This window comes from Pteropus vampyrus, unplaced genomic scaffold (genome assembly GCF_000151845.1).
Source record: "Pteropus vampyrus isolate Shadow unplaced genomic scaffold, Pvam_2.0 Scaffold852, whole genome shotgun sequence".
Classification (NCBI taxonomy): Eukaryota; Metazoa; Chordata; class Mammalia; order Chiroptera; family Pteropodidae; genus Pteropus; species Pteropus vampyrus.
This window is the reverse complement of record NW_011889633.1, coordinates 33,755-46,842: the sequence shown is the minus strand read 5'-3', so window position 1 is coordinate 46,842 and position 13,088 is coordinate 33,755. Positions and strand designations below refer to the sequence as shown.

The window sequence follows — 13,088 nt, the reverse complement described above, 5'->3', positions numbered from 1 at the left end:
GACTGCAGGCTGGCTTTTCTGCACCTGCCCAGCTGCTGAGGGTTTAGACTGAATCCCCAGGACCTGGTCCTTTTCCAGCTAGCATATGGCTCAATGAACCCTTTCTCTTTAAAAACAAAACAAACTTTTCAGCCAGGAGCGTTTCTGTTTCACAGTAGTATCTGCTGTCTGATTCACATGGGTCAGGACCGCATAGAACAGTGCCTGGCGGGGCCTCTGGTGTGTCACTGCTCGCTGCCCGGTCAGGCTGACTGTCCTGAAACAGGAGGGGTGCCTACCAAAGACTGAGCCCAACAAATGCGAGTGAGGCTGTGCTTTTAAACGGATTTAAGATTCAAATGCAAGTCTGCAGTTTAATCTTTCCAGCTTCGAGCTTCCCACGTAACAAAACGGGGGGTGTAACACGGTATCACGTGAGGGGCTGACGATGAATCAGCGCAACGCCAAGTACCTGGCGTATCGTAGTCAGTTGCGCTTCTGACATTTCTCCGGGATGAATTGCCAGCAATCACATGGAAAGATGCTCCCTGTCATCAAGGAAATTCAAATCAAAATGGGAGGTGCCAGCTCACACCTGCAGACTCGGGGGGCAAGGACGTAGAGCGGGTGCGACGTTGTCAGTGCCAGTGGAGGGGGGAACAGTCAGTCACTGTGGAAACAGTTGCCCTTTGTCGCAGCCACGTCACTCCTAGGCACGTCCTGGAGAACGGGTCGTGCGTGTCCACGCAGAAGCTTTCACACGCACATGCACACACACACGCACGACACGTATGGCGGTGTTCATAGTGAACAAGCACAAGGTCTGGCAGCTGCTGACCAGATAAGCAGTGTGTCCAGCCAGACAGTGGCCCACCGTTCAGTCGAGAGAGATGCTGCAGCACGGACGAGCGAGAGCGTGTGCTCCCCCTCGTGACAGGCCCGGAGCAGGCAAGTGCGGGGAGCCGGGAAGTGGGCTCCTGGGAGGTGGTGCTGGAGGGTACAGGGTTTCTTTCTGAGACTGGAAACGTTCTGAAATTGGTGATGGTCGTGCGTGTCAGTGAACGTGCCAAAAACCATCGACTTGCTTTGATTGGGTGAGCTGTGTGGCACATGGATTATATCTGATACCATGAAGCTTTATTAGCTGTTACCAAAAAAATTAAAAGTGCACTCCACGTTTGTGACTTCGATGGACATTATAAATTGGTTGCATTTGTAAGTCGCGAGAACTTCCCTCACGTCTGACTTGACAGCTCTTCTGGCTGTGGCTCTGTGGCTGCAGCATGTTGAGTCGGAATGAGTGTCTCTTCCTTGCAAGCTCATGTCCTGCTGTAATGGGTCGACTGTCTCCCTCGCGCTGAACCAAGTGATTCTCGAGCCATTTTCTCACGCCCTGCCAGGCGCCTGCCAGGCGACAGTTTTGCAGAGACAGAGTCTGAAGCCCACTTAGCCACAGGTCCCGCGGGTCGCAGAGGGCGCCGAGGACGCAGAGGGCGCCGAGGACCGCCCAGCTGGCCCGGGCCCTGCCGCGTGTCGCGGCGGCGAAGGCCACGTTGCTCGTGGGACTTGCGCACAGCTCTCAGTGTGTCCAGGCAAGTCCACGGCCGGGCCGGGCGGTGGGCACAGGCGCGCGAGGGGACGTGCGGGCGTGTTCGTGTGGCGTTACTGGGCGACAACTGTGGTCAAACACAAGGAGGTGGCTGAGGGCGCCTCCCACGGCAGCGCGCAGAACCGCCCGCCGCTGGGGGGCGCTCGGGAAGACCCCGGGTGTATGCGATCCATCTGTTTGCGGGCTGTTTTAACGCCTTCAAAACGAGGGGCGGACACGCTGGGGTCCCGCGGGGAGGCGGGAAGGCGCCTGGCACCCCGTGGGGCCCCAGCACCCGCCACCCACACCGCCCTGAACGCCGCGCTGCGGGTGCTGCCCCAGCCCGCGCCGGCCTCCCCCACGTCAGCTGAGAGCTCGGGTGCTAACGGGAGAGACGGGGGCGCACATCAGAATGGGGACGCTAGGAGGATCCACTTTATATGGGTGCCATATTGAATAGTGTTTGCTACAGTTTTACTCATGGCTTTCGAGATGCATCTGATCCTAGCATTCTTTGCTGGCGCATTTACATCTGTCATCAACAGCTATCAACACCGACAGTGCCCGATGAGATCCTGCCGCCTTGCACACTCAGTCGGGTGACACCGCTGTTTTGCCGGTCACTGCCGTTAGCTCAGGTCCTCCCTCTGGCCCCCGGTTTTCTTGCTCAACATAGAGGTCAAGCGCTCACACATCTTCACAGGCAGAAAGCATCATGTAAAAGACTGCAAAGTATTTTGAAACTCTCGAAACTCATTAATTTGAAAAAGTGTTTGAGTAGCTTTGGGCTCCAGGGACAGTGCATGTGGCGGTGACAGAACTTGCCTTGTGGAGACAGCCAGTTGGTCACGTAAACCACAACTGACGGTTGACAAGGAGAGGGCTGTGACATCGTGCAGAGAGAGGTCTGACCGGATGGCCGTCCCGGGGAGGGCCGAGATCAGGTGCAGAAGAGGTGCCTTGGGGTGGGGGTGGCCATCAGAAGTGGGGCCGGTGTGGCTCTGCCTTGGGAACTGGGCGGAATGCTCTCTGGTTTTAGCTCTGAAAAGATCTGGCCCCCGCCTGGGGGTGAGGAGGAGATCTGGGGAACCCTAAAAGCCCTGGCGATGGATGAGGCTGTGAAGAACATTACACGTGAGACAGTGATGCTTCAGACAGCTGCGCCCAGAACTTCTGCCCGACAGGTCCAACCCTCTGTTACTCAGCTTTTCCTAAGTGTCATCACTTCGTGTTAAGTTAGTTTTAAGTTACAGGCATGTAAATGTAGTATTTGGTGTTGAATAACTCCATTTTACTTACGTGTTCTGTAAATAAAACACTTTCTCGTGAAGTTTTGTAGTTTAGAATAGAATTAGAGTTTAAACACATGTCTCTTCTCCGTTCCTATGAAAACATTCTGATTCCTTTTGAGTATATGTAAATGGTGAAGAAAAATAGCAATCATTTGTTAAAATGTCAGAAAGATATTGAAACAGGTATGATTTTTTAAATGGCTAAATGACCTTTAAAGGTGGATGTCTGTGGCCTCTGTGAATGGCCGAGGTGTTACGTGCCACCTGCTGAAGGGGGGTCAGCCAGGAGCTTCCTGTAGAAGGAAGTTAGTGTATTTTTGACAATATCTCTGTTTTTATTTTAGTTAATAACTAATAGAAATTTCCTTTTCTACTGTTAAAAAATCCTGGATTTTAAACTGTTCTATGTATTGATGAGGACTCAAATTGTTTGGTTTACTTCGATTCAAATACATATTCAGTTTCTGCTAAAATGATGATCATAGCTAAGGCGCTTTGAGATTTTTCTTATAATCAAATGAACTATCCTGATTTTAAATCACCAAGAATATTGAATTTAAATGGTGCAATTTAAAGGCTGCTGATCAAGAAAGGCATGCACCCCCTGCCGGGAGAATAAGACGCATCCAGCTAAATGTTCTTGGCCTTTAGCCAGACTCCGCCGCTAATGGAATCTGCCAGGAAGTCATGGATAAGGGTGCTCACTACAGATTACGTATGACAGTGAGAAAGCGGGTTACGATGCCACGCCCAAGGAATAGTGAAAGGGGTGGTCGAATCGTTGCAGATATAGGATAGGCCATCAGTTAACCATAAAGAAGTGGGTATGAAATTTTCACGTAGGAAAATGTTTATGATACGAAGAGAACAGAATGTTAGATTATAAACAATATGCAGAGAAAAAATGTTGACAGTGGTTAGTTCTAAATTGTACAATTATGGTTGATTTTGACCTTTGAATGAAGAATATGATTTATTTTATATGCAGGAATAATGTTTTTTACAATGAGAGCCTCTCACGGACCCCTTTTTTAGGTGGTCAGGTCTGTTTTACTCAGCCTTGGAGAGTGGGGAACTGGCCGATTTTTTTGAAAGCGTTTCCCCTTAGCCTGTCAAGATCTCCTCGGCGGAGAGGGCGCGGGCGACCTCGGAAGGCAGCACAGCGCCCGGGCACCTGCCTGCCGGTTTGGTGCGGAACACGCGTCAGAACATTCCCACCGGACAGATGCAGCGCGTCCTCCGGACACTGAGACCGGACACGTTGACTTGGAATGCAGTCATTTAAAAAGCAGCTTCGACCAGAGAACTGGTTATGGGCTTTTTGAAAAGCATGGCGGAGCTTCGGGTTCAGAACAAACAGCCGCGTGTGGCTTCGCTGTCCCTCCGTGGTGGCCAGCGCTGGGCGCCCCCGGCCATGTCGGAGCCGCTTCGCTGCGGGGCCTGTCGCCGGCTGAGTTACTCCTACCGCAGCGTCTCTGTTCTGCTGATCTTTTACTTTGCTAGAATGAATTTTTAAATACTAGAAGTCGGAACTCAGGTTATGTAGATTATAACTCAAAAAGTAAATTTTTTATTTTGTTACATTTTCAAGTGACTGGATTCTGTCTTCAAGTCTGTAAGAAAAAAAAACTGGAATGAAGTAATAATTGCCTTATGTACCAGCTAACACACAGTTAAATAAACGAGTCCAAGCTTTCAGTAAAAGTACCTTAATTTCCTGTAATTAGTAAAACATCTTTTGTATAGGAAAAATTCAGTGTAGAGAAAAACATAAATGTTAGGTGATCCTCATTTTCGTCGGAGTCAGCATGGACCCGCAGCCCAGCCGAGTGGACGGTGCTGGGTCAGCATTCCATCACCGACCGTCATCGCCCGTGCGCGGGCGCACGCTGGGCCTGCGCGGGCCGGTCCGCACCGGCCGGAGCAGGGAGGTGTTACAGACTCAGCTTAATGCGGAGGCTGATGAGGGGCCTGATCTTTCAGAACATGGGTCCGTAGCTTTTAACACTCAGGGTCATGGCCTCCCCCCACTCACCACTCCCCACAACGGGGACAGTTTAGGAGGTCTGCGGGGTTCCCGGAGATCCACACCCCAGCCCTGACTTAGTGCCACCAACAGGCACAGGCCGAACAGATCTGAACGTGCTTAGGCCCTTCTTTTAATGTCAAAGGCATTAACAGCTTCACACACTTAGATCTGTGACCTCTCACGCTGCTTTAAGTAATGACTATGCGTCAAAAACGTGACGTTTGGATACCTATTTAACCATTTAATTTGATGCTTCATATTTAGTGTGTTTTGACCAAACTTAAAACAGCCAGCTGGAGTCTGGGTGATGAAGGGAAGGGACTGTGTCACCATGCTGTGCCCGGCGGTGTGCCAACGCTGGGGATGGCATGGAAGCTGGCTCACTGGTCCCTGTCCTCGGGCCCTGGCATATCCCCTATCAGCCCGCAGTGGCCAGAGGCCTTGGTGTCCAGCTGGCTGGAGAGCAGACGGGAGCAGTCTGGTGCAGCCTGAGCCTGGGAAGCTGTATTTTTCGCCCGGTGGACAGAATTTCAGAGTGCCCGCCCCAGTGCGTAGCAGGACATAGGGTGCAGTTACCTTTTTCACCAGAATACCAGGTGTAGGTAATTGCAAGTCGCTGACAGTGAACTACCTCTGACTTAGCAGGTACGTACGTACGGATAATTCGCCAGCTGACTTAGAGTAACACTTGTGAAGGAATTGGGAAAACGAGGAAAGCGAAAGCACCTAATTGACTAAAATGTGCCCTCTGGTCAGACTGCGATGCCAGCACGTGTGCTTGAGCATCTCGGGAAGAGGACGCGCCCCCCGCTCATGCCGCACGGACCTGAATCCAGCTGAGACCCGAAGCCCAGTGTTCGTTCACGTCTTTAAGATTAAAGGCAGAGTTACCCTGGAAAGGTGTTTGCATTGTGGGGGGTCGGGGTGGGGTCCTGCAGACCACCCAAGAATGTACGTGTGTCACCTTTACAGGGTTCCCCGACTATACTGTCTCCAGCGGAAGCTGCTAGTTGCAACCCCCAGTCTTCACGTCATCGCGATTTGTGTTTTGACTGAAGACTAATTTGAGGGGTGGGAGTAAAATGTACTTTAATAAAATCCAGTTTTCGAATCATAGAGTTTTTCATTTAAAATGTGCATTTTTAAAGGGATTAGGATGGTGTTTCGGATGGCCTATTTGGAAGAGAACATTTGTGAATGGCTTTTGTCATCCCTGAGTTTCCGTGTGGCACAGAGGCAGTAATTCCCATCGTGGACAAACATGGGGATTCATTTTTCAAGGTGAGGGTCATCGTAAAATCTGCAGAAAGTAAACTTGCTTGGTTTCCTAGTGAGGGCCTCACCGTTTGTTCCGTGACAGTGTTTTCGATCCCAGCCTGCAGCATCAGGTCGTTGACATTCTTCTGTAGGTCCTCGATCCGACTCCCCATTTCTTCCAGTTCAGTGTTAAGGAGAGCTGCATGCAGAGAACCCCCCCCGCCCACCGCAAAAGCCCTCAAAGACCCTGCTTCCAATGGTGCCTCCCGACCAGGTGACCTGGCACCAAGGCCCTGGCAGTGCCACTTGTGACACGAGGGAGTCAGAGGCCGAGTGGACTCACCTGACTCGTGTCCGCAGGTACCTGCTGGGGTTTCGTAGTGTGTCTGTATCCTTGGCGCTGTGGGCTCAATTCCGCGAACTTGGCTCCTCCAGTGCGGACGCAGACTTGGGAACGTGAGGTCGTCTGGTATGTGTTCGTCGTAAGCGAACTCCAGCAAGTATGTGAAAGGTCATGGGAATGAACCGAGTTTAGGGTTCTCATGCCAAATCTCCTTCCCTGTGGGCGCCCGTCTCCAGAACCAGACATCGCACGGTGGTGGTTCCACGTGCAAACACTTTGCATACAGCTTTTGAGGAACGAATTTGTGTGAATTCTGCTCACACTGTCAGGTCTTAGGGCAGCTGCTCCCCTTGTCTGGATTTGCTCAGACTGGAAGCAAACATTCTACCTTAATTCTGTTTGAATTCATGTCTTAACAAAGCAGTGAGCCGATCAAGTGATAAAGCACAAACATACATAGGGCCAGCTGCCTGTGTTGGGGCCCACCCTGTCACGCCTGCGGGTTTGAGTGTGGTAGGGTCTGAACGCCGTCCAGCAGGCCGCCCAGCTTCCCTGAGGGCTTGGTGGGACAGCCCCGTGGGCCGCGTTGTTCGTCCTTGCCACACGATTGCCTGTCCTGCCGGTCAGGCAGGAAGAACTTACCTGTGGGTGCCGATTACACCCAGGATGCCACGTAAAGACATGAATGTGAACACCAGGAAGTCCTAGGTCCACAATTACCCACTAGAAAGGTATTCCGTGATGATGTATCAGCCCAGAAGCATCACAGCATTTGCTATAAGAAAAGGATATTTCTGAGGTTCAGTGCTGCAGTCAGAGCTTGAAAATGTTCTTGGAGTTCCTGGAAGAGATTTTCTGCCTGAAATAATGAACCATAAGACAAGAGTATAAGTTTACACTTCAGCGTAGGCACCTTGAGCATCGTGGGCAGAACCAGCCACATACAGTGAGTTGGGTTTTGTCAGGGTGCCAAGGCCTTTACATTCAAAAGGGCAGCAGTCTTTCTGGCCAACGGGGCTGGGTCAGTGAGAGCCAAGTGCGTGACCCACTGGGGAGCAGGCCCAGCCCCAGCCACAGCTCAGACAGGTGCCCCAACGGGGTCATTGGCCTGAACATCAGCTCTGGAACTATCACATGTCTTGAAGGTAACACAGAGAAAGTCATAAACCGCAGGCACCATCTGTACATCATCTGACACCTTTTTCCCAAGACACAAGATTCTGCCTTTGACCCTGGCTTGCCGGGTCTGCGGGTCTCTGAGGGGGCGGGTTTCTGAGCCCCTCGGAGGTGCGGTCAGCCACCCGCGACCCGCCCCCAGTTCCCGCCCGGGAGGGGCTCCAGCACCCGAAGCAGGGCGGGGTCCCCACTCACCGCGCTTCGCAGCGCCTCCCCGCCCGGGGCTTCGGGCCCCCGCTCGTCCATGTGGCCCCCGGGAGCGTCTGCGGCCTGGCGGCCCTGGAGGTCAGGGCGGCTGTCCCGGCGTCTGGTCCCGCAGCGTGGGCGCGGGCGGGGCGGCGGAGGGGAGCGCGCACCTGGGAGCCTGCGCGCCGCCCGAACTCCTGGGCGTGTGGCGCTGGGGACGCCAGCAGCTGCCGGCGTCCGGGAGGGGCGGCTTCGTTCCTGAGGTCACGGGCCTTGTCCCGGGGCGGAGGCCCAGGTCTGAGTGGATCCGCAGCTCTGGTTTCTTCGTTTCCCTGCATCAGAGATGAGCAAGGTGGCCGTGGACGTCATTCTTACAGAATATACGCGACATAAAACCGACCTTCATTACCACTGTGGAGTGCACAGCTCAGTGGCTTTAAGCAGAGCCACAGTGCTGTGCTGCTGCCACCACCGGCCACCACAGGACTCTCATCTCACAGACATCGTCCCCCGTTAAACTCACACCCCGCCCCCAGCCCCGCACCTCCCTTCTGGCTCTACCTCGCACCGGGTCACCTTTCTAACAGGGGGATCAGCCCTGTAATCACCCGTTTCAGATGACGGGAAACTGCCATCCGAATCGCGTCCAGGCCTGTGGCTCTGTTCTGTGACCGGCACTTGCATCTGGATTTTGATTTTATTGGCTGTCGGGAATGGTAGCCTCGCCTCCCCCTCCCCCGGCGCCCTCCAGGGTCTGGACTGGGGCTGTGGGTCACTTCGTGGGTGGGCTCCCAGGTATGGCTTTAGCCCCCGCTGGACTCCAGCTCGGTGGGGCAAGACCGTGCCTGCCCAGGTCACCCCCGGGCCCCGGGGCCTAGCTCAGCAGAAGCACTTGGGTTGCCCAATGTGTGAAACACGGCCACACGTGCAAAGACGCGCAGCATCATTTGTCATCAGGAGAACACAAGTCAAAACCACGCTGAGGTCCCCGTCACACCGTCATGGCTGCAATCAAAACGCAGAGTGTCGGCGAGCAGGCGGGAAGCTGGAGCCTCACGCGTCGCCGCCGGGGACGGCAGCCTGCAGCGCCGTGAAAAGCTAGATATAAAGGTGCCGTGTAACCCCGATTCCACCTTTCTGTGTCCACCCAAGAGGAACGGCACCACGTGCCCAGCAGGAACGCGTACACAAACGCTTATGCAGCATTATTCACACAGCGGGGCTGGGAGGAAGAACCCGTGTCCACCACGGACGAGGCGACTGGGTGGCCAGCACGTGGTGTCCCCTGCGGTGCGGTGTCACCAGCCGTGAGGAGGAGTCAAGCGCGGACGTGAGCCTCGGCGACATCACACTCGGGGAGAGAAGCCAGTCCCAAAGGCCACGTTGCACGACTCGATTCGTGTGAAACGGGCACCGATGGCGATGCACAGACACAGCGGAGGCGGCTGCCGCGTGCTGTGGGAGAGGCTGATGAAATGCTGGGTTGCTTTTAGGACGGAAATGGTCTCAAATAGATAGTGGCGATGGTTGTACAACTGTTGAACTGTTCACTTTAATGGGGTGGATTTTATGGTCTGTGAATTATATCTTAATAAAGCTGTTCAAATAACTTTTTTAAAAGATGGCTATTTTGCCATTTTCCATGTCTTTTTAGCATCTGTCTCTTTTCCTCCGAGAGGGGCTGAGGTGGGAGGGAGTGCTGTGTGGACACTGGAGTGGCCGATGGTGAGGGACATCTCTGTGCTACTTAAGGCAGAGGGCGGGGGATGGGGGGCCCAGGAAAGCAGCCTCACTGCCGATGGTCTCTGTGGGTCCTCCCTGCCCCCCAATGCAGGGCAGGCCCACAGGGGCGGGGGCCAGAGGCAGCCTGGCAGCCAACCAAAGCCGGAGGGAGGTGTCTCAGCAGAAAGCAAGGGTTTCAGGGACCAGAGCTCACTCACGTGAAAAGCAGGGGAAAAGCAGGGGAAATTATTTAAGGGGTCACTTTGATGCGGGGCGGGGTGAGCCCTCCCCCCACCACCACCCCGAGAGGCAGTGAGGGGCCTTGACCATGTGCAGGAAAGAATCTGAGTGGGTGCCAGAGCCAGAGGCGAAGAACAGTCCGTTAGAGAAGGAAACACGCTCGCCCCATGAGTGTGAGAGGGACCCCACGTGCCGGTGGAGGTCGCTTAAATGTTTTCCTTTCCGGAATCTTCCTGTAGGTCCGCCTGGCTGGCCCCTGGTCTGGCCATGTGCCCGTCACGAGGTCGCGTGTCGGGAGCACAGCACGCTCTGAGCACCACTTGGCTTAATGTTTAATTCTCATGCTCGTCTCTGTTTCAGTCTCAAAGTCCCACCGGGTTCGTTAGGGCTCCACGTGCAAAGGAATGAGGTTGGGCCCTTACCTAACACCCCATGCAAAAGTCCGCTCAGAATGGATCGCAGACCCGAACGGAAGACTCAAACCATAAACTCGTAGAAGCAAGCAGGGGAAACTTCATGACAATGGGTTTAGCAACGGTTTCTTGGATATGACACCAAAGGCACAGGCAACAAAACATAAACATAGATAAGTTGTACTTCATGAAAATAAAAACTTTTGTGCCTCAAAGGACACTCAATAGAACAAAAAGGCAACCCACAGAATGGGAGAAAAAATCTGCAAATCACATATCTGACAAGAGACTGATATCCAGAACATTTAGAGAACTAAAACTCAAGAACAAAGAACAGTCTACAGCCACGCCACCCTGAACAAGCCCGATGTCTGAGCTCGGAAGCTAAGCAGGGCCGGGCCTGGTTAGTACTTGGATGGGAGACCACCCAGGAAGACCAGGTGCTATAGGCATAAAAAATAAAAATAAGGGATTGTAAACTGACAAGGTCTTTGCAATCTGTGAGGTCAACTAAAGGTTGCCTCACCTAAAAAAAAAAAAAAAAAAAACCGACAAAAAAGCCTGATTAAAAATTGGCGAAGGACTTGAATAGACTCCAAAGAATACATACAAATGGCCAATAAGCACATGGGAAGATGCTCGGCATCAGCAGTCACAAGGGAAATGCAGACCGAAACTTCGAGGAGACAGCTCTTCACGTTCACTAGAAGACCAGTTATCAAATGACCAGAAACCAAGAAACCACAGTGCCGGTGAGGGCGGGGAAGGACTGGAGCTCTCGCACCGCTGGTGGGGGCCGCTGTGGAGGCGGGGATGGCCTTGGAATCATCGTACAATTGCCACATGACTCAGCAAGCCCACTTCCGGGTACGTGCCCAAAAGAAGCAAAAACAGGGACTTGACTAGATATTTGTTCACAGCAGCCAAAAGGAGGGCATGACCCGAGTGTCCATCGACAGACGATGGATAAATAAAATGTGACATGTACACAGAGGAGTATTACTCGGTCTTAAAAAGGAAGTCAGTTCTGATACACGCTGCAGTGTGGGATGGACCTTGAAGACATTATGCCGGACTCGATACCGTGCGCGCTTACATGAAGTACCTAGAGCGTTCTCACTCATGATGAAAGGGAGGAATGCGGTGGGTGCCAGGGCTGTGGGAGGGGCGGGGGTTCGCGTTTAATGGATGCAGAGGTTCAGTTTGGGAAGATGGAAATGTTTTGGAGATGACGGTGGTGACAACTGCACAACATGAATGCACTTAATGTCACTGAACCAGACACTGAAATGGTTAAGATGGTAAATTTGATGTTATGTGTTTTTTACCACAATGTGTATGTTTTAAGGTGCATCTCCCCAGCTTCACACCCGAGGCTAAGAACCCCGGGACCAGGATTCTCTCTTCTTTCCCTTTGTCCTTTTTCCTATGTGTTTATCTTTCTCAACCGTAATCTCTCGGGCCCAATGGGAACCTACCCAGAAACTCTCTGATGACCCTGGGAACACAATCTTCACTGCAGAAACAGGACCTGCCATTCTACACCTGGCACCTGGATGGTTTTTTATCTGCACTGCCCAGTCGGGGATCGAATTCTTGGTCCTGCATCCGTGGGGCACAAATTCATTAACATGGAAGTGAGACTCGCTCCACGGAAACTCGTTTTGTTAAGAATATTACATTTCAGGAACTAGGTTCAGGAGGAAAATCCTCTAATGTAACCTAGGAAATCTACACTACGAGCAGGAGAGTGTCAGCAAAGCTGCAGGAACGAGGTGGTGGTTCGCAGTGCGGGGCAGATCGGGGGAGAAAACAGAGCCCGAGAGAGAAGTTCATGTTCGTGGAACCAAAGACACAGAGAATAAGAGCAGCAGCTAAATGTGAAGCAAAACTCCACACTGGAAAACTGAATTTTTGATTCTGATAGATGAGAACATCATGGTACAACCCAACTTAAGAGGAAGCTCCATCCCGTGAAGCCCCAGCACAATTCTGTGTCTACAGTCTCATTTCTAAGGCCTGTACTCTAAGACGCCGATTTTAGGGTGCACTGTCATTGCCAAGAAATGGAGAAATGCTGCCAATTAGACTGTCCTGTTTAATTTTTGTTTTATATTCATTTAAAGAGCTCTCTTATACTTATCGATGCTGGGTGATAGACAGTACTACAATCTCTACTCTTGTGTCTGTTTACAAATTCTCATTTAAACATTCTGTAAGAAAGGAAGGGTTCTTTACGGGTATAGATTTGGGCATACAGATTTGAGTATAGAATTATTTTTGCTTTTTATTCTAAAATAGTGCAATATTTTCTTAATTTTAGCTTTAATTTTTAATGCAACATTATCAACTATTTTTTAATCCACTAATTATTTACTATGCAACTCTGGCTCCATAGATGGATAGTAAGTGGCCTTTCCTGGAAGCTGATTTTCCTGAGTCATGGACTTCCTGTCGTGGGTGTGAGTTTTAAAGCCGTAGCTCTCAAACCTGGCCACACGCTGGAGTTCCCTGGAGGCTTCCCGGGCTGCATAGGCTCCAGCTGCCCCGGAGGTGCTGCCTGGGGACCTCGCCCGCACCCCCCGGCCCCCACCCCCCCCCCGTTAGACGGAGCGGCAGGTGGCTGTGGTCTGGCCACCAATTTGCCCACATATACCAGGAAAACAGGGCCAGCAGCAGTGACCCCACATGTTCCCAGGCCAGTCAGGAGGGAAGCCTGTGTCCTTCCTCCAACATCCAGACTAGAGAGAATGGATCATTCTAGACGGTTTAAATCAGGGAGAGGAAGTGTTAAGCAGGGACAACTTCTCTCCAGACCACCTACCAGACCACCTAGCCTCCTGAGCATCCTGTCTTTGTTTCT

The 13,088-nt window shown here is 52.2% G+C and overlaps 1 protein-coding gene and 1 pseudogene across 14 annotated transcripts; one reads left to right on the top strand and one right to left on the bottom strand.

Moving 5' to 3' along the window:
- Positions 1–3,220: 3,220 nt before the first annotated feature.
- Positions 3,221–10,641, bottom strand: HSBP1L1 (heat shock factor binding protein 1 like 1). 14 transcript variants are annotated; one of them, XM_023526395.1, is made up of 6 exons: positions 7,860–10,641; positions 7,281–7,347; positions 6,489–6,647; positions 6,208–6,356; positions 4,442–4,472; positions 4,243–4,358 (listed from the first exon to the last, which is right to left on the bottom strand). In XM_023526395.1, the coding sequence occupies exons 1-5, from the start codon at positions 7,908–7,910 to the stop codon at positions 4,467–4,469; spliced, it is 432 nt and encodes a 143-aa protein (XP_023382163.1). In that variant the 5' UTR covers positions 7,911–10,641; the 3' UTR covers positions 4,243–4,358; positions 4,442–4,466. The 14 variants fall into 14 exon arrangements, with proteins under 14 accessions (XP_023382158.1, XP_023382160.1, XP_023382159.1 ...); XM_023526399.1 differs by having other exon boundaries at positions 6,232–6,356; XM_023526390.1 differs by lacking the exon at positions 4,442–4,472 and having other exon boundaries at positions 3,221–4,358; positions 6,232–6,344.
- Positions 10,562–10,677, top strand: LOC111734192 (annotated as a pseudogene).
- The last annotated feature ends 2,411 nt before the right edge of the window (positions 10,678–13,088 follow it).